This window comes from Scyliorhinus canicula, chromosome 8, assembly GCF_902713615.1.
Source record: "Scyliorhinus canicula chromosome 8, sScyCan1.1, whole genome shotgun sequence".
NCBI classification, from domain to species: domain Eukaryota; kingdom Metazoa; phylum Chordata; class Chondrichthyes; order Carcharhiniformes; family Scyliorhinidae; genus Scyliorhinus; species Scyliorhinus canicula.
This window is the reverse complement of record NC_052153.1, coordinates 152,510,424-152,533,502: the sequence shown is the minus strand read 5'-3', so window position 1 is coordinate 152,533,502 and position 23,079 is coordinate 152,510,424. Positions and strand designations below refer to the sequence as shown.

The window sequence follows — 23,079 nt, the reverse complement described above, 5'->3', positions numbered from 1 at the left end:
CAATTGTGCTTTCAAAAATTGTGTTTAAATTTTCAATAAAAATTATTTAAAAACAAATTAAAAATTGTGCTTTCAAAAATCGTTAAACCAGCATGACAGCAGCTGAGCGAGAGAGAGGGGGTACAGAAGGTGTCCAACATCACCATAGTTTGCTGACAGTTGTGCTGCTGGCCTGGGGGCCTCTGCAAGGGCTGGGGGTAGTAGTGTGGGGTGGCCAGGAGATGAGCTGTGGGGTCGGGTGGTCAGGCAGGGAACACTATTGCCGCAGATGGCAAGGCAGTCATGCAGCTTCTCACACCGCTGACAGCCCACTGTGAACTTAGGGCCATGGGGCATATTGCTGTCCCCCCATGGCCATCCCCCTGCGTGCCCACTGGCCCCAGATGACCCATCAGCTGCGCTCCAGCACAACCAGTGCCATCTTTTTGGCTGGGATATGTGTGTGGGGATTGTAATGTGTATGTGCGGCTGCAGCTTGTCAGCCTCCCGAATATTAATCACGGACCTGGCGAATCCTGCACCGCTTTTCATTGGAATCAACTGTGTTCCACACGGCACCAGTGCTAGCCCCTCAACAGTAGCGGCATCAGTCCAGGTGTGACGCTGGTTTTTCTGTCGTAAAAGTTCACAGATTCTGCGCTGGCATCATCACTTTGTCCCAGAAATGGAGAATTCCACCACTGATCTTTCGACCCCCCTCTGCATTCCCACCATGGCTTCATCCCCATTTCACTCAAAGTACCTCTTCCACGGTCCTCGAGCCCCCCCCTCACCCCTCTACTTAAGGGCACCAACCCCTGGCACGGGCAACCTGGCACTTGGACGCTGCCAGTCTGGCACCATCCCTGCCAATCTGGCAGTGCCATCTGGACACCCTCGCAGTGCCAGGCTGGCAGTGCTAAGATGCAAGGCTGAGAGTGGCAAGACACCAGGGGAGTGCCAGGTTGCCACCCTGCCCTGACCTCCCAGGGACCTTCGCTTCCCAGCGAGACCCCCAAGAGGTGTCTTCATCATAGAATTTACAGTGCAGAAGGAAGCCTTTCGGCCCATCGAGTCTGTGCTGGCCCTTGGAAAGAGCACTCTCCCTAAGCCTATGGCTCCACCCTATCCCCGTAAGGGGCAATTTAACATGGCCAATCCACCTAACCTACACATATTTGGGCTGTGGGAGGAAACCGGAGCACCCGGAGGAAACCCACGCAGACATGGGGAGAACGTACAAACTCTACAGTCACCCAAGGTCAAAATTGAACCCGTGTCCCTGGGGCTCTGAGGCAGCAGTGCTACCCACTGTGCCACCATGTCGTCATGACTGGTTCATGACTTTGTGAATCACTACCAAACAGTTGAGGCCTCGATGATGAGGCCGGTGAATCCCAGGCCCTGGGTGAATTGGTCGAGCGTATTTTTAAATTAGCCTAATGACTCATTTAAATATGCAAGCCTGGATATTGCCCAACGAGAGCGAGATCCTGATTGCGATGCAAGATTCTGTGAATCTTGCGAGACATTTCAAGTGTCGCGAATCTTGATGCTGGTCTCTTGCGTGGTGTTTACAAACATCAACCACATCAAAGAACAGTAAGTGCATTGCAATCACAAACTTGAGTGTTTGCAATGCACTTACCTCTTTGATGTGGTTGATCTTTGTAAGCATTGGGGTTTCAGCACTTCGAAGACTGGGCATGTGAGGCTACCAGGTAAGTGTTACAGCTGTAATTGTTTCACTGTCCCTGTCTGGACTGCTCTTTAGCTTCCAGATAGGGGTCTCTTTTCTGGGGAAGGGGTTCTGTAGGGGTAGGGATTCCCTTTAGTCAGGAAGTCCCTATGGCTGTCCCTCTAGTCACGGGTGCCCTATTGAGGGTTCCCCTCATCACGGAGTCCCTCTCGTCAAGGGGTCCCTGTAAGGGTTCCTCTAACCCAGGGTTCCTGAGAAGGTCCCTCTAATCAAGGGGTCCCTGTGAGTGTCCCTCTAATCAAGGGGTTCCTGTGAGTGTCCCTCTAGTCAAGGGGTCCCTGAGGGGGTCTGTGTGGGGGGAGGGGGGTCCCTTTAGTTAGGGGGTCCGTGTTGGGGGGGGTTTCCTTTAGTTAGGGGATCCGTGGGGGGGGTCTCCCTATTAGGGGGATTCCATAAAGGTTACCCCCTTGGCCCACCACAAGTACCACCACATCAGGCTCATATTTTGTGAGACCTGTAGTAATCCCCACCACATAATTCCCTGCCCTGTGTACTGGAGAATCACTTAGGGCCAGCGATTAGGGTGCCATGCCCGCTAAATGGATGCAAATGGATCATTATGACCTATTTGTATTTATTCACATCCTCCCACTGGCACGCAAGTATGAAACTCGATCCCACCTTCAGCAGGGGTAGGGGCATCGGAAACGGATTGACGCCCGCCGACTCCAGGCACCGATCCCGATTTTACAATTCTCTGTGCCATTGGAAAATGTACTTCGGGTGACCCGAGATGGAGACTTCACCCCCCTGTCGAACGACAGATGACATCTATGGCAAAATGTTTGGGGACCAATGGGGGTGGGAGAAGAGATAGGCAGGAGCATAATTTCACAACATTAGCTGGTGTGCCAGTTTGCCAGCACCAACCCTGCTATAGCCAACTTTCAGAAGGCTAAGGGCGGCACATGGTACAGTGGTTAGCACTGGGACTACGGCGCTGAGGACCCGGGTTCGAATCCCGGCCCTGGGTCACTGTCCGTGTGGAGTTTGCACATTCTCCCAGTGTCTGCGTGGGTTTCATCCCACAACCCAAAGATGTGCAGATTAGGTAGATTGGCCATGCTAAATTGCCCCTTAATTGGAAAAAAAGAATAATTGGGTACTCTAAATTTACTTATTTAAACTTTCAGAAGGCTACCAACTTTCCAGGGCAGAAAAGCAACTTGCCCACAACCTTTGGATAGCGAGTTAAGGTCATTCACAGGCCAGTTAAGTTCATGGACCAGGGACCAGCAGGAATTTTCAAGTCAGCCTGTGCCCCCCCCCCCTATAGTGTCAACAGCGTGCCTGAAGGCGACATCCTGGCCCCAGTCCCGGGTAGGGGGGTGCAGCCTTCCAGAAACCTCCAGGGCCCCATCCGCCTAACCTGGCAGCATCTGGGGTAACAGGTAACCTTATGGAGTGATTTTCCCTCCACAATGATCGCCTGGCAACTGAGGGCATATTTTAGTTCAAATATATAAAAGGAGAACAAAGAACAAAGAAAAGTACAGTACAGGAACAGGAACTTCGGCCCTCCAAGCTTGTGCCGACCATGCTGCCCGTCTAAACTAAAATCTTCTACACTTCCTGGTCTGTATCCCTCTAATCTCACCCTATTCATGTATTTGTCAAGATGCCCCTTAAATGTCACTATCGTCCCTGCTTCCACCACCTCCTCCGGCAGCGAGTTCCAGGCACCCACTACCCTCTGTGTAAAAAACTTGCCTCGTACATCTCTAAACCTTGCCCATCACACCTTAAACCTATGCCCCCTAGTAATTGATCCCTCTCCCCTGGGAAAAAGTCTCTGACTATCCACTCTGTAGACCATAATTTTGTAGACCACTATCAAGTCGCCCCTCAACCTCCATTGTTCCAGTGAGAACAAACCGAGTTTATTCAACCGCTCCTCATAGCTAATGCACAAACCGAGTTTATTCAACCGCTCCTCATAGCTAATGCACAAACCAAGTTTATTCAACCGCTCCTCATAGCTAATGCATAGCTGGAAGCTGAGAGGGTACCTCGAGATGGAGCCTGAAGTTGAAGGTGCCCTCTCTCTTACAACAGAAGCTGCTGCTCTTTCAATGCTGGAGGACTTCTATTGGCACTTTAGCCTGAAGAGCCCATCAATGATCCTTGATTAGATGCTGAGCACACCCTCTGCTCACTGATTGGCCAATCAAGGAAGTATGCCCATTTAAGACAGAGATGGGGAGGAATGTTTTTCTCTCAGAGTGTAGTGAATCTGTGGAATTATTTACCAAAGCAAATGTAGAAGCTGGGTCAAGGCTGATATTTTACTCAGTAAGTGAATCAAGGGTTATGGGAATAAGGCAGGAAAGTGGAGTTCAGGAATATATCAGATCAGCCATGAGCTCATTGAATGGCAGAACGGGCTCAATAGGCCATGTGGCCTATTTCCACTCCTACATCTTATGGTGTTATGGGTGACTGTGTCCAACAGTGTAGGGCCATGGTCCCGACTCAGAATGCAAAGTCCTGCCCCTGACTGTCAAAATGGTGCACATTTTTATTAATATATCCAGGTAGTTGGAACAGGGAGCTGAAAAGAAGCATCACCAAGCAGACCAAAGTATAAGAAATAAAATGCATCATTGAGCTATTCACAGAATCACACAATTATTACAGCCATTTGTTCCATTGTGTCTGGATGTGCGTTGTGAAATTATGCACCACCCACCTCTTTTCCTACCCCAATAACTGCCAATAATCTTGCCCCATATCTCTTCTGTGAATAGAAGGAATCTCTGATCAATACCTCTCCATAACGTCTCTTGTGTTAAACATCATAATCGCATCAGGAAATCCCAGCATGGAGTGTGTTTCTCAGATTCTACGTACGGTCACCGTTTGGCATCGTGTCGGAGTAAGGGAGCTGGTTGCTCATCATTCAGTCAGCTATCCAAGTATTACAGATACACTTTTCAAAAAGAAAGGTTGCATTTCAAAGAATTTGAGGTGCAAGGATCAAAGATTTTTCATATACCATCTCATTATGGTTATAACAGACTAAAACAACTAATTTGTCACTCTACAGATAGGAAAGGTGACAAACTTTAAAAAAGACTGTAATTGGTAGGGCTCAGGCACCTTCCCTTTAATCCATTTGTCTATTTTCTGAATGATTTGAAAACAAAGCTTCACAAGGAACCCAGCTGATCAGTTTATCTTTTCAGCATCTCCATGGAGTGGTTCAAAGTGATTGTATCATTCAAATGCATTTCAACCATAGTTCTTCCTGCAGATTCTAGTAAATAAACTTGTTTAACCGCTTATTCTACAAAATGCATGTAACGTGATTGATATTATTAGCTTTGGATACAATGAAAGCATGTAGTGTAAATTTTGCATGAAACCCAGAAGACAATAGATTTATTGTTCACCCAAGGTATAACTATCCCAGATTACACAGTTCTTTTTTGGTTTACAAGTGCAACAGGTGATTAAGAAGGCAAATGGAATTTTGTCCTTCATTGCTAGAGGGATGGAGTTTAAGACTAGGGAGGTTATGTTGCAATTGTATAAGGTGTTAGTGCGGCCACACCTGGAGTATTGTGTTCAGTTTTGGTCTCCTTACTTGAGAAAGGACGTACTGGCGCTGGAGGGTGTGCAGAGGAGATTCACTAGGTTAATCCCAGAGCTGAAGGGGTTGGATTATGAGGAGAGGTTGAGTAGACTGGGACTGTACTCGTTGGAATTTAGAAGGATGAGGGGGGATCTTATAGAAACATTTAAAATTATGAAGGGAATAGATAGGATAGATGCGGGCAGGTTGTTTCCACTGGCGGGTGACAGCAGAACTAGGGGGCATAGCCTCAAAATAAGGGGAAGTAGATTTAGAACTGAGTTTAGGAGGAACTTCTTCACCCAAAGGGTTGTGAATCTATGGAATTCCTTGCCCAGTGAAGCAGTTGAGGCTCCTTCATTACATGTTTTTAAGGTAAAGATAGATAGTTTTTTGAAGAATAAAGGGATTAAGGGTTATGGTGTTCGGGCCGGAAAGTGGAGCTGAGTCCACAAAAGATCAGCCATGATCTCATTGAATGGCGGAGCAGGCTCGAGGGGCCAGATGGCCTACTCCTGCTCCTAGTTCTTATGTTCTTATGTTCTTATGTTCTTTAGACCTTAAAAGGGCCATATTTAACGACAACAGCTTGTTTTAGTATTCAGCACAAGGAAAAGCATTGCAATAGTCCAGTCAAAATCCATCACTCCAAAAAGCAGTTGGTTGTTTGTTCCACAGAACGACTTGTGGACCCAAACGGTATTAAGGAATTCCAAATGTCTACAGACCTGATATACAAACAGGCAGCACCATTCCCATCATGGAAGGCATGCAACTAAGAGATAGAAAGCAAATGCAGCAATATTCATACTGAAATATAACACAGGCAGGATAATTAAATGACCACCGCAATTAAAATCGGTGAGTACTAATTTAGAGGAAGCAGTTTTGGAAGTGGAGATTGTTACTGGAATTCAGAAATGCAATAGTCTTCTCAAAGAATATTAGACCAGTATCAAAAGAAGTACAATTAGTGTATTTGTATTTTAATTTTTCTAATTGTTTATCCCTGGCACCCATTCACCTGAGGAAAGGGCAGTGCTCCGAAAGCTAGTGATTTGAAACAAACCTGTTGGACTTTAACCTGGTGTTGTAAGACTTCTTATTGTACCCAAAGAAACAACATAGACATCCCCCAAGCTGTGGGGAGGTAGTGAGGCCGAGGACTGTGCAGAACTGTGTATTACAGCGGAACCAGAGTGATTTACAGCACAGGAGGAGATCACTCAACCCATGCTCTTGGCACTGAAATGATTTACTGCAGTTGAATGAAATGTTAATAACTTTTCTAAATCTAGACTATTTATTTCAGCAATAGAATGTTCCAGTTAATTATAGTCAACATTTGGAAAGCCAGATGATCAAGTGAAGTGAGTCGTGTGAGTGTGATTGTTCATAAAATGGCTGAACAAACACCACATTGTATCAATATATATTTTAAATTTGGTTACTTCAAAAATTTGATTAGATTGACCACGTGTCAAGTTTTACATACCATTAATAAAAAAGTAGAAAAACTATAAATTAAGCATATCAACACAAAATAACTGAAATAAACAGAACAAGCAAAATTGGTGACAAAACCAACAATCCATGAAACATCGATATGCAACAAAATAAACCAATCAAATCATGCATGCAATAATTTGTCATGGATCAGGATAGAATCATACCACAGGAGTTACAATAAAGGTGAAGAGGCATTTGGACATCCAGCCTCTCAGAAAGAACTATAATTTGTCTTAGTACCTTGCTCTTTCAAACATTCTTTAATTGCTATTCCATTTACGATTATTTATTCATTTCCCTTTTAAATGCCATTATAAATCCGTATTCCAGCAGCCCTGTGTTGCAGACATATTTCTCCTAACCGGTCCATACAAGGCAAGACTGATATTGATTAAATTTTCCACATTTCTAACAATTTATTTTCAAATGTTGAATGACGTAAAGCATCCTCTCAATGCAATGTCACAGGAACGATTCCAGAGTAAAGATATACTGGCCTTGATGTAGCTACAGGACAGATTCTGACAATATCAGAAACTAAAGGCTTAAATTGCAGGAACTGCTTGTGGTAAACCACTGTTACACCTTTATTAGGTGATGTATAGTAGGACCTGTACTACAGGTTCGCCGGTAGTCCCTGCCTGCTGGCTCCACCCAGTAGGCGGAGTATAAATAATGTGTCCTCCATGCAGCAGCCATTTTGCCAGCTGCTTTGGGAGGCCACACATCTTAGAGCAATAAAGCCTCAGTTGTATCCAACTCTAGTCTTTGTTCAATTTTTCGTGCATCAATTTATTGCTCTAAGATTTTCTAAAAATGGACCTCCGTATCAAGCCAGATCGCCTGCAGCTGGATCCACAATCAAGCGATGCCAAAAAGGACTTTAATCACTGGCTGGCTTGTTTTGAGGCGTATATTAACTCGGCGCCTAGCGCTATCTCGGAGGCTCAGAAGATACAGATCCTGTACTCAAGGTTGAGCTCCAACGTTTTCCCGCTGATCCAGGACGTGCCGACCTACGCCGAAGCCATGACACTTCTCAAAGAAAACTACGCGCAGAAGACGAACACGCTCTTCGCCAGGCACGTACTCACCACTCGCTCTCAACTCCCTGGTGAGTCCATCGAAGACTTCTGGCGGGTCCTCATCCCACTCGTCCGGGACTGTGACTGTCAGGCCGTTACGGCCACTGAACATTCAAACCTCCTTATGAGGGACGTGTTCGTTACGGGGATTGGGTCGGACCTCATACGCCAAAGACTGTTAGAGGGGGCCACGCTCGATCCAGCTGAGACAAAGAAGCCAACGCTCTCCATGACGGTCGCCTCGCGCAACATTCAGGCCTACACCCCCAGTCGCGCAGCCCACCCCTCCAACGCATCATGGACCCCACAGATGGCCGCCCCAGCGGGGGCCTTACCCAGCCAATACGCCTGCGCCGCGCGCCAGCCATCCCACCCCGGGGGCCCCCGATGCTATTTTTGCGGCCAGCAGAAAAACCCTACCAATGCTGCCCGGCCCATGCTGCCCTTTGTAAAGCTTGCGGTAAAAAGGGACACTTCGCCGCGGTGTGCCAGGCCTGTGCAGTTGTCGCTGTCGCCCCCCACCCGCCTAGTCTACGCACAATGGGCGCCGCCATCCTCACCTCCACGGACCACGCGCGGCCATTGGGCGCAGCCATCTTCGCCTCCCCCGACCACGCGTGGCCAGTGGGTGCCGCCATCTTCCCCCCCCTCAGACCACATACGGCCCATGGGCACCGCCATCTTGTCCAACCCCCGTAATGTCCCCCTCAAGATCTTCCGACGCCGCCATCTTGTCTTCCCCACGCCACATGGACACCAACTGCATTTCAGGACCTGGGCCCCCCAGGCTCCCCATCATCCAACGTCAGCGATGACCAACCTCGACTCGGTGACAATCGACCAGTCTCGTCCGCACAACCTGGCCACCGTTTCGACCAGCGTGAAAATCAACGGCCACGTGACCTCTTGCCTGCTGGACTCCGGGAGCACCGAAAGCTTCATCCACCCGAATACGGTAAGGCGCTGCTCCCTCGCGGTACACCCAGCTAACCAAAGAATCTCCCTGGCCTCCGGATCCCATTCCGTCGCGATCCGGGGGTACTGTTCGGTCACACTCACGGTCCAGGGCATAAAATTCAGCGGCTTCCACCTTGACGTCCTCCCTAACCTCTGCGCTGCCCTATTACTATGTATGGACTTCCAGTGCAACCTCCAGAGCCTAACCCTAAAATTCGGTGGGCCCCTACCACCCCTCACTGTGTGCGGCCTCACAACCCTAAAGGTCGATCCGCCTTCCCTCTTTGCAAACCCGTCGCCACCAGGAGCAGACGGTACAGCACCCAGGACAGGACCTTCATCAGGTCCGAGGTCCAGCGGCTGCTTCGGGAAGGCATCATCGAGGCCAGCAACAGTCCCTGGAGAGCCCAAGCGGTAGTCGTTAAAACTGGGGAGAAACACAGAATGGTCGTGGACTACAGCCAGACTATCAATCGGTACACGCAGCTCGACGTGTATCCCCTCCCACGCATATCTGATATGGTCAATCAGATTTCACAGTACCGGGTCTTCGCAACGGTAGACCTCAAATCTGCCTACCACCAGCTCCCCATTTGTAAATCGGACCGTCCATACACTGCCTTCGAGGCAGACAGTCATCTCTATCACTTCCTCAGGGTTACCTTCGGCATCACTAACGGGGTCTCGGTCTTCCAAAGGGAGATGGACTGAATGGTCGACCGGTACGGTTTGCGGGCCACCTTCCCGTACCTAGACAACATCACCATCTGCGGCCATGACCAGCAGGACCACGATGCCAACCTTGCCAAATTTCTTCACGCCGCCACTCTCCTGACCCACCCAAGCTGCCCTAAGGCAGTAATTCATCTTCTTCCATGCACTGTGTTCCAGTCCACCTGGTGAGGCTGGCAGCACTGGCTGCCTCTGCCACCTCCTCCCAAGCCCTGTGCACAACATGTGCTTTAGTCTCTGGCACACCCTGGGGAAGAGGGTGTCCCTCCTCTCCTCCACTGAGTACAGCATTCTGAGAATCTGGGGGCAGGTTTCCTGATTAGTCTCCTACAACCATCTTTTCTCATGCTAGTTTCGCCCTCACCCAATTAGATTCTCTTCAACTTCAATCTTGATGGGTTTCTTTATGGCTGATTAAGTTAAACGCTGCCTTGGTATCATGGACAGTCACCCACCTCATCTCTGGAATTTAGCTCCTTTGTGCATATTGGCTGCAATGAGGTCTGGAGCAGAGTGGCTCAGGCAGAAGCCAAATGGAGCACATGTGAGAAGATTAATGTTGGGTATGTGTCACTCGACAACATTGTTGATGACACAGTCTATCACTTAGGTGATGATTGAGAGTCAACTGGTGGAGTAGTAATTGACCAGATTAGATATGTCCTGCTTTTTCTGAAAGAACACACTTGGACAATTTTCCACGTTGCCAGGTAGATGCAAGTTCTGTAGCTGTACTGGAACAGCTTTGCTCAGACCATAGTTATTTATTTAGGATAGATGCTCATCAGCAGCAAAAATCTGGTCAGGACCCATGGGCTTTGCTGTAGTGAATGTGCTCGTCCATTCCCTGATATCACAAAAGGTGAAACAAACTTACTGACTGCTGGTTTCTGTAATGATGTAGACCTTACGGGGAAGGAGATGGATCAGCTGCTCAGCAACTCTTCTGGCTGAAGGTAATTGCAAAAATATTTCAACCTTGTTTTTTCAATTCATATGCTGGGCTCCATGATGATTAATGGTAGGGATGTTCATGGAGCCTCATCCTCCAGTTAGTTGATCAGTTATCCATTCATGGCTGGATGTGGCAGGACGGCAGAAGTTTGATCAGATGCATTAATTATGGGATTGCTTATCTCTGTCTGTAGTATGTTGCTTGCACTGTATAGCATGCATATAATCGCATGTTGTAGCTTCACCCAGTTGGCACCTAATTTTTAGGAATGCCTGGTGCTACTCTTGGCATGCTCCTACACTCCTCGTTGAATTAGGTTCATCCCCTGGTTTGATGGCAATAGTAAAATGAGAGATAAGCTGGACCATAAGATTAGAAATTGTTGTGTAATACAATTCTACTGCTGATGGCCCACAGCCCCTCTGTGAGCTGCTAGATTCATTATGAATCTACAACAATTACTAAATTAAATTAATAGGGATGACCCTTCCACCATAGTGATTTGAAAAGAACTTTGCTGGAATCTCATACCTCCCCACCATGAATCAGCATTAAAGACGATGATATAGTACCCACAAATGCTGACATGTACAAGGTACATAAATATCTGACAAATTGATCTTTATTTTCTACCTGTATCCAGTAGAGTTGGGTCCACTTCTTCCAGCAATAAACCTGTTTGATCTCTCACAGTGCTAACATGCTAAATGAATAAGAAAAAGGCAATTAGACTTTTGAACAAGGATGGCAGAGCTGGTGCCTGAAATCAAAATGTAAGCTTCTTCAGGGTTGAATGAGTTAAGAAAGTTAATCTTGTAGCAAAAGGAATCATGAAGCTGTGCTACATCCACTTGAGACACAACATACAAGATTTTCATTGTACTGAAATTTACAGCATGCTAAACTATAAATAATAATTCATAATAGTAAGACTTCATTCAAGACAAAATTAATATCCTTAAACCGCATTACTCTTTAAGAAAAGTTACAAATATTATGATCAACTCGTTTCTTATGGAAATGTGGGAGTAATTAAAATTTCATTTAAATCAAAATTAATACCCTCAATACACATTGCTCTTTTAACAAATAAGCTACAAACCTTCCTATAAAAGAATATGGGTGACTGGAACCACCCACATCTAAGAGGATCTAGGATCTTATTGAGTAACCATAAGTATTTTGAAACAAAAAAGGGGAAAATAACATGAAACTTACATGATCCTGAATTGGAGGGATAAGAATGTTGACTTGGCTTCATACAAAATGTAGGTGCAGTAAAGGGAAATTATTTAATGTTCAGAACATGAAATTTAAAAAGGAATTTCATGCATCAGACTCAATATTAAGAGGCTTGCAAAATAGTGGTCAACATGTATGTTTCAAGTTACACAGTGGATGTGGTCTTTGTTTCTTTCTTTTATTTCTTCCTTTGCTCCATAAATTACAGCTGACAACTCTATGCTGTACCTGAGAGAAAATTAAGTCCACACCTGTACAATAGAGTGCTTAAAGAAATGCTGGCACTATATCTGTCCAGAATTTTAGTCCTTTAAACCTTGTTCCCATCATACCTTATCATAACTAATCTCCAGCCACAAGTCAAATTGGACTAATGGCTTACTTTATTATTTTATGCATTTTAGAATATCAAAGTTTGGTCAGAGCTACAAATGCTTCATTGCTTTCAGTCAAAACTTTCAGAACAGTGCATTACACAATGCCGTGCATTCAAAGTACAATAAAATAGTTTCTATGTATCCAATGACACCATTCTCTGAGCCCAGTTTTAATATGAAACTCTTTTAAAAGCTATTATAATGATTAATTGCAAGTAGCTAAATGAGGCGCACAAATCAATTATGGGTGTAACTGATAAGGTCTCAAAGAAGCTATTGTAAAGAGCTCACAGTTTCGCCAATTCATGAAACACTGTGTGGAATTGAAGCTGTTCAATTAAAGAGCTGCACAATATTTTAATCAATCTAATTACAATAAGTAATAAAAAAGTAAACTTTTTCACTTAATATCACAATGATACATGCATAATTCTAAAGTAGTTTGGAGAGAAACTAGCAAGCACACTTCTACTTTATAAAGATATTTACAAACACAGGACAGTTGCAACCTACAGCTTTGTAATTTACATCCAGGCATATTATAAAGCCATGCTTCAGCTGTTTTTGCATAAAATCCTTCTGCATCCTTTGTTTATCATCCTGAAGATCTCTGTGTGCAATAAGGAGTTTTTGTTGCTTGCTCAGTTGTGGTAAACAAACACAGTGGGAGGAGAATATGGGGAGGGAAATAAGGACATTTAGATTCTGAGAAGGATATGAATCAATGAGCTTTTGCCAAACACTTGAGCTTCTTCAGAATACTAACCTCCATCAAAATGTTTCACATCATATTTATGGTAATGCAAATAGGGTAAACACCTAAACCCCACCAGGGAGTTACCAATGATCAGAGACTGAACTGGCTAGCCATATTATTATGGCTACCAGGGCAGGTCAAAGGCTAGGAATCCCACGGCGAGTAACTCACCTCATGTCACCCCAAAGCCTGTCCACCATCTACAAGGCACAAGTCAGGAGTGTAATGGAATACTCTCCCCTTGCCTGGATGGGTGCAGCTCCAACAACACTCAAGAAGCTCGATAGCAAGCTACCCACTTGAATCACCGTCCTTCCACAAACATTCACTTGCTCCACACAATACCAGCCATGTGTACCATCTACAAGATGCCCTGCAAACTTACCAATGTTCATAAGACAGCATCTTCCAAATCCATGACTACTACCATCTAGAAGGATAAGATCAGCAGATACCTGTGAACCCCACATCCTGGAGGTTCCCCTCCAAGTCACTCACCACCCTGACTTGGAAACATATTGCATTCCTTCACGGTCGCTGGGAGGGACAAAATCCTGGAACTCACTCCCTAACAGCACAGTGGGTGTACCTATTCCTCAAGGAATGCAGCGGTTCAAGAAGGCAACTGACCACCACCTTCTGGAGTTCAACTAGGGATGGGCAATAAATGCTTGCGTAACCAGCAACGCCCACACCGCGTAAATTAATTTGAAAATTCATTTCGCCAGAGAGTCGCGTCCCAGCGTCGGACCGGCATCGCGGGTGGTCTCGGCGTCCACGACGATTCTCCGAGCCGGCGCGGAATCATAGGAATTGAAATTAGGTATCTCACAGAATGGTTACAGCACAGAAGGGGGCCATTCGGCCCATCATGACTGGTGGTGCAACACCAAAATATCAAAAATATAATTTACATATTTTTCATGGCACAAAACCTCAAGTTAAGAAACAAAATCATCAAGCCTCTCAAGTAATCTATATGCACAATATAACAATTAACAGTAAGCAAAGAAAGATTTTATTTTCGCTCAACAGATCCCGATGACAGATCAGAGAAATAAATGTGTTGCAATCATTAAATCTAATTAGATAGTTAAAGAATTCAGTACCTCAACATGGGTCTCCTTGTCTGTGCTTTCTGTTGACCCACCAGATTCATCAGTATATATTTCAGAACAGGATCCTGGATAAAAAGAAAATGCTTATTAACTCTAATATTGAAATGTATATGTGCAACCTCCCAGAAGTGAGGTGCTGCCATATTTTCAAATTCTTCTTACTCTACTGCCAATTAATTTGCCCACATAGTAAATCAAAATCCAATTGCATCCTGTGCATTTAAATAACAAGTGTTCATATCACTATTCAATTCTTCAATGTTTCAGCACCATATTCAAGAGCAACTTCATTGATTTATTTATTTAAACATTTCCTTTTTTTTTATAAATTTAGATTACCCAATTATTTTTTCCAATTAAGGGGCAATTTAGCGTGGCCAATCCACCTACACTGCACATTTTTTGGGTTGTGGGGGCGAAACCCACGCAGACACGGGGAGAATGTGCAAACTCCACACGGACAGTGACCCAGAGGCGGGATCGAACCTGGGACCTCAGCGCCGTGAGGCGGTTGTGCTAACCACTAGGCCACCGTGCTGCCCATTTAAACATTTCCTAGAATTAAAATAGAGTAGAATTATAATAAATTTTGTACCTCGGATGTAAGCCATTGGCCCAACAGATCTATGCTGGTGATTATGCTCCACATACGAGCCTGCTCCCATTTTATTCATCGCACCTTAATCAACATTTTCTTCCTATTCTTTTCTCCTTCGTGTACATATCCAGCTTCCTCTTAGATGCACTTAGGATAATGATACTATTCACACCACATGGTGGCAAGTTCCACATTCTGACCACTAATTAAAGAGATTGCTCCTGAATCCCTTATTGGATTTATCAGTGATTGTCTTTTGCCTGTAGTCTTGGACTCCCCACAAGTAGAAACATCGTCTCTACATTGACCCAATTAAATACCTTCATAATTTAAAAACCCTCTGTTAGGTAACCTCGAGCAAAAAGACCCAGCTTGTTCAGTTTTTCCCCAAAGAACCCTCTCAGTGTTGGGGTGATCCTTATAAATCTTCTTTGTACTTTCTCTTGTTCTTCGCCCCTTTAATAACATGGAAATACTTCAATATTTTAATTTTTAACAAATGTCAAAATGATCACTTATGCATGCACAAAGGTGCCAAATAAGAAGTTATTAATTCATTCAGAATAAGGGCCGGGATTCTCTGAAAACGCGGCTAAGTGTTTCACGCCGGTGTCACTCTTGGCCCAGCAATTCTGTTGCCCACAGGAGGCCAGCACGGCGCTGGAGTACTCTGCGTTGTTCCAGCTGCCGTACGTGGCCCTGCACTGCTCGGTGCAGGTCCGCACATGCGCGCGGCAGTTGGCCACGAGTCTGCGAATGCACGCGGCGGTCGTCCGCAGATTGGCACAGCAGCCGCTTGCGCGGCGGAGCCACACAGAAGGCTGGCGCGGAAAAAGGTAGGCCTCCCCCTGGATCGCACCGCTTGCCGATCGGTGGCCCCCGATCATGGGCCTGGCCATTGTGGAGGCCCCCACCCAGAGTCTGATCCCCCACCCCCTCACCAGGACGGCCACCACAGATCTGAGCTCCCGCCAGGTAGAATCATATGGGAACCACGCCGGCGGAACTCAGCAGGAACTCAGCTGGTCAACCGCAGAGAATCGGCACAGGGGCCACTTTCAATGGCTCCCGACCGGCGCCGTGTCGACCTCATGCGCGCGGCTGCCGGGAATTGTCCGGTCGCCAGAGAGTCGCGTCCCGGCGCCCATGCACTTTGCATGCACAATTAATATTTCGATCAGAATCATAGGAATTGAAATTAGGTAATTACTAATAATTAATAATCAATTATTATCGGTAATGATTCTGGGCAATTACAGGGGGTGAAACAGCGAAGATAGGAGACACAATTAATGTCAAAGACGGGGCGGCACGTTGCTGCAATGATTAGCACTGTTGTCTCACGGCACTGAGACAATCCTGGCCCTGGGTCACTGCTTGTGTGGAGTTTGCACATTCTCCCCGTGTCTCACCCCCACATCCTAAAGATCTGCAAGGTAGGTGAATTGGCCACACTAGATTGCCCCTTAATTGGAAAAAAGAATTAGATACTCTAAATTTATTTTAAAAAATAAATAAATAAATGTCAAAGACTTTTGGATAAGAAAACGCATGGCTCCTCAGGCCATTGTACCTGCACAAATCATATTATTAAATTTTAGTTATAGGTTTACTAAAATAGATTAGTCAATATTTGGTGCAACTAGTAGATAATCACAACAATGTACAGTAAATGATTCTATGTGCCTTGAATAACCAAATAATTGACAGATTACAAGAATAAACATCCACAATGGTGAAAACATATAGATTGAGCCAAGTATTTAAAAGCACTCTTTTAGCCCCACCTCCACCCTCCCAACGTCAACCATCTACTAGAAGGCATGATTTACAGTGACTAACCCAAGTACATTGTGCAAGAGATTAATTTTCAAATCTGTGTCTCGAGAGGAAGAATTGGTGAGCTTTTGAATAGGGAGAACATCAGAGCCGAGAGACACATATTCTCATCCTGGAGGTTTCCTCTAGTTTCCTATTTGCAACAAACCTCTAAGCATAAATCATAACATAGGAGTTGCAATTCCACTGAAAACAACAAATGAAATGCTCCCCATAACATCCACAGCTGGACATTATAATTAAAAGCAGGAACTGTGGCTTCTCCCTAGTCTAACTACTAAAGTTAGTCATATAGTTAGTGAGCCTTGATGCCTAACAGTACACAAGGCAACCAATTTAATTCACTGCTGTCTCTAGTGCAAAATATTTTACTCCAGCAGTGTACCTCATGCCCAACAGATTGTGGTTTTCCCCAGTTAATGCTTATATTTCAAGTCTGTATCAGATTAATCGGAAATGATTGCACAATGCACGTCCTCCACAAGGAGGACTGATAGACTGTCTTTAGTCTGGCTTTTACATTTCAATAATTTAAGAACGGTAGGAAACTAGCTAAAGGTGGAGGAGGAGCACTGTTGTTATTCAAGGATGGCATTGGTGCAATAGTTGGAGATGATCTTAGTTCCAAATATATGCTATATCTGAGCAATCACAGCTCTCTGGGGTAGAAAATTCCAAAGTTACACAACCATTTCAGTGAAGAATTTTCTCTTCATCTCAGTCCTAAAAGTTTGACCCCTTATTCTGAGACAGTGGCCCCTTAGTTCAATAGCGGCAGGATCGGACAGAGCCAGCATGGATTTACGAAAAGGAAATCATGCTTGGCAAATCTACTAGACTTTTTCGAGGATGGAACTAGTCAAGTCGATGAGGGGGAGCCAATGAATGTGGTTTATTTGGATTTTCAGAAGGCATTTGACAAAGTTTCACATAAGAGTTTACTGTGTGAAAATTAAAGTGCATGTGATTAGGGGTAGTGTATTGAGATGGACAGAAAGCTGGTTGACAGACAGGAAGCAAAGAGTAGGAATTAACGGGTTGTTTTCCAAATGGCAGGCAGTGACTAGTGGGGTACCGCAGGCATTGGTGCTGGGACCCCAGCTATTCTCAATATATATTAATGATTCACATGAAGGAACAAAATGTAATATCTCCAAATTTACAGATGATACAAAGTTGGCTGGGAGGGTGAGCTGTGAGGAGGATGCAGAGATCCTTCAGAGTGAGTTGGGCAAGTTGAGTAAGCGGGAAAATGAATGACAGAAGCGGAATAATTTGGGTAATGCGAGGTTATCCACTTTGATAGCAAAAATGGGAAGACGAACTATTGTCAGACTGGCCATAAATTAGGAGAGGGGACTGTGCAACATGATCTGGGTGTTCTCACACACCAATCGCTGAAGGTAAGCATGCAAGTACAGCAGGCAGTAAAGACGGCAAATGGTATATTGGTCCTCATAACGAGAGGATTCAGGTACAGGCATAGAGGTGTCTTGTTGCAAATAAACAGGGCCTTGGTGAGGCCACACCTCGAATATTGCATGCACCAAGGCGTTCGATCATGTGAGCAGAGGCGGCCTATTATGCTGCTCTAGAAAATTGGCTGGCTGCCAAAGCTGCTCAATATGATCTCCTCTCTGTGTGATAACATGATAGGTAAGGTCAACTATGATGGTGCAACATTGGAACCCTTTTGAGATCCTCAACGGGGTCAAACAGGATAGTGTTGCGACACTGACATTCTTTGGCATTTTCTTCACTTTGTTGCTGTCGTAAGTCCTCAGGTCATCTATAGAGGGTGTCTACTTATATACCAGAACTGATGGAACATTTCTCAGCCCACTGCCTTACACTGTAGCAAACACAGCAGAGACTGCCAGAGCGGGGCTCCTGAGCCATGTCAGTTGGTGCTGAATGCGGAGGTAACCACAGCTGTACAAACCATTGTCTTACCATGCATCGGTGCAGACACGATGGGCCGCAGGGCCTCTTCTGCACTGTATTTTCTGTGATTCTGTGATTCTGTGATTCTGTGATGTGAGAATGAAGACTGGCACATTTCTAAATTCTAGGGAACATAGTCCTATTCTCTTCTCATAGAACAAACCTCCATTCCTGCAATCAGTCTAGTGAATCTTCATTGCACTCCCAATAATGCAGATATGTCCTGTTAGGTACTTCAGGTATGGTTTCACCAATGGCCCATACTAGTGCAGAAAGACCTCTTTACCTTGTACTTCAATCACTTTGTCTGTTAACTTGGTTAGAGTCTAGGCTGTGTATTAACCACACGAGTTAACAGATTAGCACCTTAAACAGCACTGACTATCCACCATGTGTCCATCATACTAAAATCATGCACAGTTTTCAATATTTTCAGAAACCAGATGATCATTCTGGCTATTCTGTATGGATTCATTAATAATTTGCTGTTCATTAATGAGCCAAATTAACATCCTGCCGTGAGCAGGCGCGTTTCTCATATCCACTCCTTCCCAACCCCGGTTGACTAATGCATGGCATCTCCCGCAAGTAAGTGTCTCGTGCTGCAATGAACAGAATTAAATTCCACCCATAGTGTCAGATTTACAAACTCCCCAAGAACATTTATAGCCAAAATGATCCTCCCACTTGAATCACAGATTTATACAGAATTAGATATCTGACTTTCAGTTTTGCTACCATCCTAACTGGAGTCGGCCCATGATACGCTCTCAATTTTGATTCAATTGAAATCACAGAAATGTCCCAAGTCAATATCATCTGGATCGTGTTTGCAACCACAGAGGGGAATGTGGAAAAACAGTGTTCACGGAAACGAGTCAGCAAGATTTGGAACTGGAACTTGAGAACCCACATTTGAAAAAAAAGTTAATTCACCATGGCTTTGAACAGACCCGATATTAGGCTAAGAACATTGAAAAAAACATGAAGTAAACAATTGGCATTCATTGGTTTTCAAGGTCAAACTGTCAAATGATGTTCTACCCGAAAGAAATAAAAATAGAGTATTTTATTTACCATGTGTATTCAATAAATGAAGAAATAAATGGGCAAATCTCACTGGTTCAAGGACAATGGGCTTAAAGGAGTTTAAGAAATTTCTCCACTCAAGTTCCCAAAGTCATCAGAACCTTTTGAGCAATGGTTTGAAAAATTAAAGGTTAGGGGTAAATACTATGCAAGACATTTCTAGAAATAACTTGGTTGAGTTGCCAGCAATACAAAAAAATACAGCCCTGGAGTATTTACTCATTTTACAAGATAATAAAGCAGTGAATGTTTGGAAATATATTAGCGCATTTCATAATATTGCAAATCCATCCCCAAAAAAGGCACACAATGAATCATTCTGAATAGCTCAGGCATTTTTCAGTAAAGCCTTAAGAAAGCAACTCTGTTCACCTTCGAAAAACAGGCAGAACTACCTCTGAACATTATCAACACACAGAATGTGTGCAGTAAGCAGCCAGCCTGCCCATTGCTATGGTCATCGTTAGAAGGCAGCATTACTTCAGTACAACACACAAACACAATGCATTTAGTAGGGATTCAACTCTCTTCACTTTTCTGAACATGGGTGATTTAGATACATCCAAATTAATAAATCAATCTGTATGTACAGTAGTTAAGTACAGACTCTTATGTGAATGCTCATGTTTAATATACAGATCCACAAGGCACATGGAGCGCTTTCACATAAAATATTAAACATGACTTAACCGGGAAGTTTAGAAACAAACACTGTGCAATTAATCCAATTAATAATTGAAAGCTAGCTGGAATCAGACACTCGAGTATTTAATTGATTACTTACGACGAATTCGTAGTCGATAAAATAATTAACAATACCAAATAATTCTGACTCAAACACTGAGTAAATTAACCTAACCAATACTCTAAGGCTAGCTGGAATTACTAGCACTGGGTAACGGAATGAAATGGAATTGTTAGTCAAATACACAATTTAAGAATTTACAAAAGACAAAGGGCACAACTTTCCCAAAACATTTTGAAGTGTGGTCTTCAGCATAAAATGAGGCTCAATTCCCGCCAAGTGAATCAGTGCAACACAGAAAGCAATCAACCCACCCTGAGAAATCTTTTAGAGGCAGGGGTGAATCGCACCATGGGACCTGAAGAGGATGGCAAGGCCGGATCCTCAGAATAGGGCCCCCCCCCCCTCTCCTCCCTTCCCTCCCATCCCCATCAAAGATCGCTGGGGCCCAGCAACCCCCCAAAAATCACTGGCACATCCTTCCCCAAAAATCGCTGACATGTTCACCCCTCCAATCGCTGGCAAGCCCCCTCCTCCCCGCCGACCCAAATCTTTGGCAAGGCTCCACCCAGCCCAAATCGCTGGTAGGACCCCCGCTCCCTGCAAAAGTCTCTGGCAAGGTCCACCACCCTCCCAAATCGCTGGCAAGATTCTCGCCCCCCCAACCAAATCACTGGCAAGGTCCTCTCTCTCCTCTTCCCCCCCCACCCCCAAATCAAGTGAGCACCACCACGCTGTGAGTTCACCAAAAAGCTCCCTCTTTCAGGGCCCCACTTCAGGCTCCTCCCCCTTCAGACTTCCCACTCAGTTGCTCTCTTCAAGCCCCTCCCCTTGGCTGTGCCATACTGGCAGTGCTCCCTGGCACCAGCAACCTGGCACTACACCTGGAAACCTGTCAGTGCCAACTTGGCAGTGTTATCAGATTGGCTGTGCCAGGGGTAGCACTCAGACAGAGCACTTGGTCTTCCTAGGAAGGCCTACAGAACAGAGGAAACCCCAGCAGAAAATACAGTGGTTAGAAAAAACACCTGGGGCTGGATTCTCCCCTACCCGGTGGGGCGGGGGTTCCCGGCGGGATGGAGTGGCATGAACCACTCCGCCGTCAGGCAGCCCCAAAGGTGCGAAATCCTCCGCACCTTTAGGGGAGAAGCCCTCACCTTTAGGGGCTAGGCCCGCGCCGGAGTGGTTGGCGTGCCGCCGGCCGGCGGGAAAGGCCTTTGGCTCCACGCCAGCCGGGGACAAAGGGACTCCGCCGGCTGGCGGAAGTCCGCACATATGCGGGAGCGTCACAGCTGCTGACATCATCCCCGCACGTGCACGGGGGGGGGGGGGTCACTTTCGTGTTGGCCATCGCGGAGGCCGATGCCTGACGCGGAAGGAAATGAGTGCCCCCACGGCACAGGCCCACCCGCGGAACGGTGGGCCCCCATCGCAGGCCAGGCCACCGTGGGGGCACTCCCCAGGGCCAAATCGCCCCCCCCCCTCCCCAGGACCCCGGAGCCTGCCCATTTGCTTTCTTTACAACCTTGTCTACCTGAACTGCTGCCTTTAGGGATCTGTGCACTTGTATGCTAAGATCTCTCACTTCATCTAGCCCTCTTAGTATATTCCCATTTATTGTGTACTCCCTATAACTGTTTGACCTCCCTAAATACATGACCTCACACTTCTCCGTGTTAAACTCCATCTGCCACTTTATCATCCACTCCACCAATCTAACTACATTGTTTTGGAGATTATAGCTATCCTCTACATTGTCCAGTACTCGGCCAATCTTTGTGACATCTGCAAATTTTCCAATCATACTTCCCATGTTCACGTCCAAATCATTAATATATAACACAAAGAGTCAGGGTCCCAACACCGAGCCCTGTGAAACACCAATTAAAACAACTTTCCAATTGTAAAGGGCAGCCATCGACCATTACCCTTTGTTTGCTGTCACTAAGACAACTTTTTATTCAGTTCGTCACATTGCCCTGTATCCCATAGGCTTTCATTTTCTTGACCAATCGGCCAAATGGGACTTTGCCAAAAGCTTTGCTAAAATCCACGTACACCACATCCACTGCACTACCTTCATCAACCCTTCTTGTCACTTCCTCAAAAAGTTCAACCAAACTTGTGAGGCAAGACCTTCCTTTAACAAATCCATGCTGGCTATCCCTGACTAGTCCATGCCTTTCTATGTGGCAGTTAATCCTATCTCTCCGGATTGTTTCTAGTGATTTGCCCACTACTGACGTATGACTAAATGGCCTATAATTGTTTGGCATTTCCTTCGATCCCTTTTTCAACAATGGGACCGCCTTTGCATTTCTCCAGTCCGCTGGTATCTCCCCTGTATCTAGTGAGGATTGAAAAATCATCCTCACAGCATCTGCTATCTCTACCCTGACCTCCTTCTGTAGCCTTGGAAACAAACCATCTGGCCCTGGCGACTTATCAACATTCAAGGATTCTAATCCTTCGAGTACTTTCTCTCTCTTTATGATTATCCCATCCAGTATCTCACAACTGGACTACTATATCTGCATCATCTATTTCCTTTCTAAACACAGAGACAAAATATTAATTTAACCCCTTCCCACAGCCTTTGATTCTACACACAGGTTCCCTTTTTCATCTCTGATAGGTTCCTTAACTAACCGTTTACCATTAACATATTAGTAAAACAACTTTGGATTTTCTTTAACTTTACTTGCTAATCTTTTTTCATGCCCTCTCTTTGATTTCCTTATTTCCCTTTTGACTTTGTTCCTGCACTTCCTACACTCGTCTCGGCTATCTGCAGTGTCGATCATACGCTTTCTTTTTCTG

General features: G+C 45.3%; 1 protein-coding gene across 2 annotated transcripts in view; it reads right to left on the bottom strand.

Moving 5' to 3' along the window:
* The window catches only part of arhgef28a (Rho guanine nucleotide exchange factor (GEF) 28a), a 571,388-nt gene that overhangs the window by 338,000 nt on the left and 210,309 nt on the right, over positions 1-23,079 (bottom strand). For both annotated transcript variants that reach the window (XM_038805467.1, XM_038805468.1), the window contains exons 8-9: positions 14,036-14,109; positions 11,184-11,253 (exon numbers count right to left, since the gene is read on the bottom strand). In XM_038805467.1, coding sequence (XP_038661395.1) covers positions 11,184-11,253; positions 14,036-14,109 — 144 coding nt within the window. The remainder of the gene's footprint in view (positions 1-11,183; positions 11,254-14,035; positions 14,110-23,079) is intronic.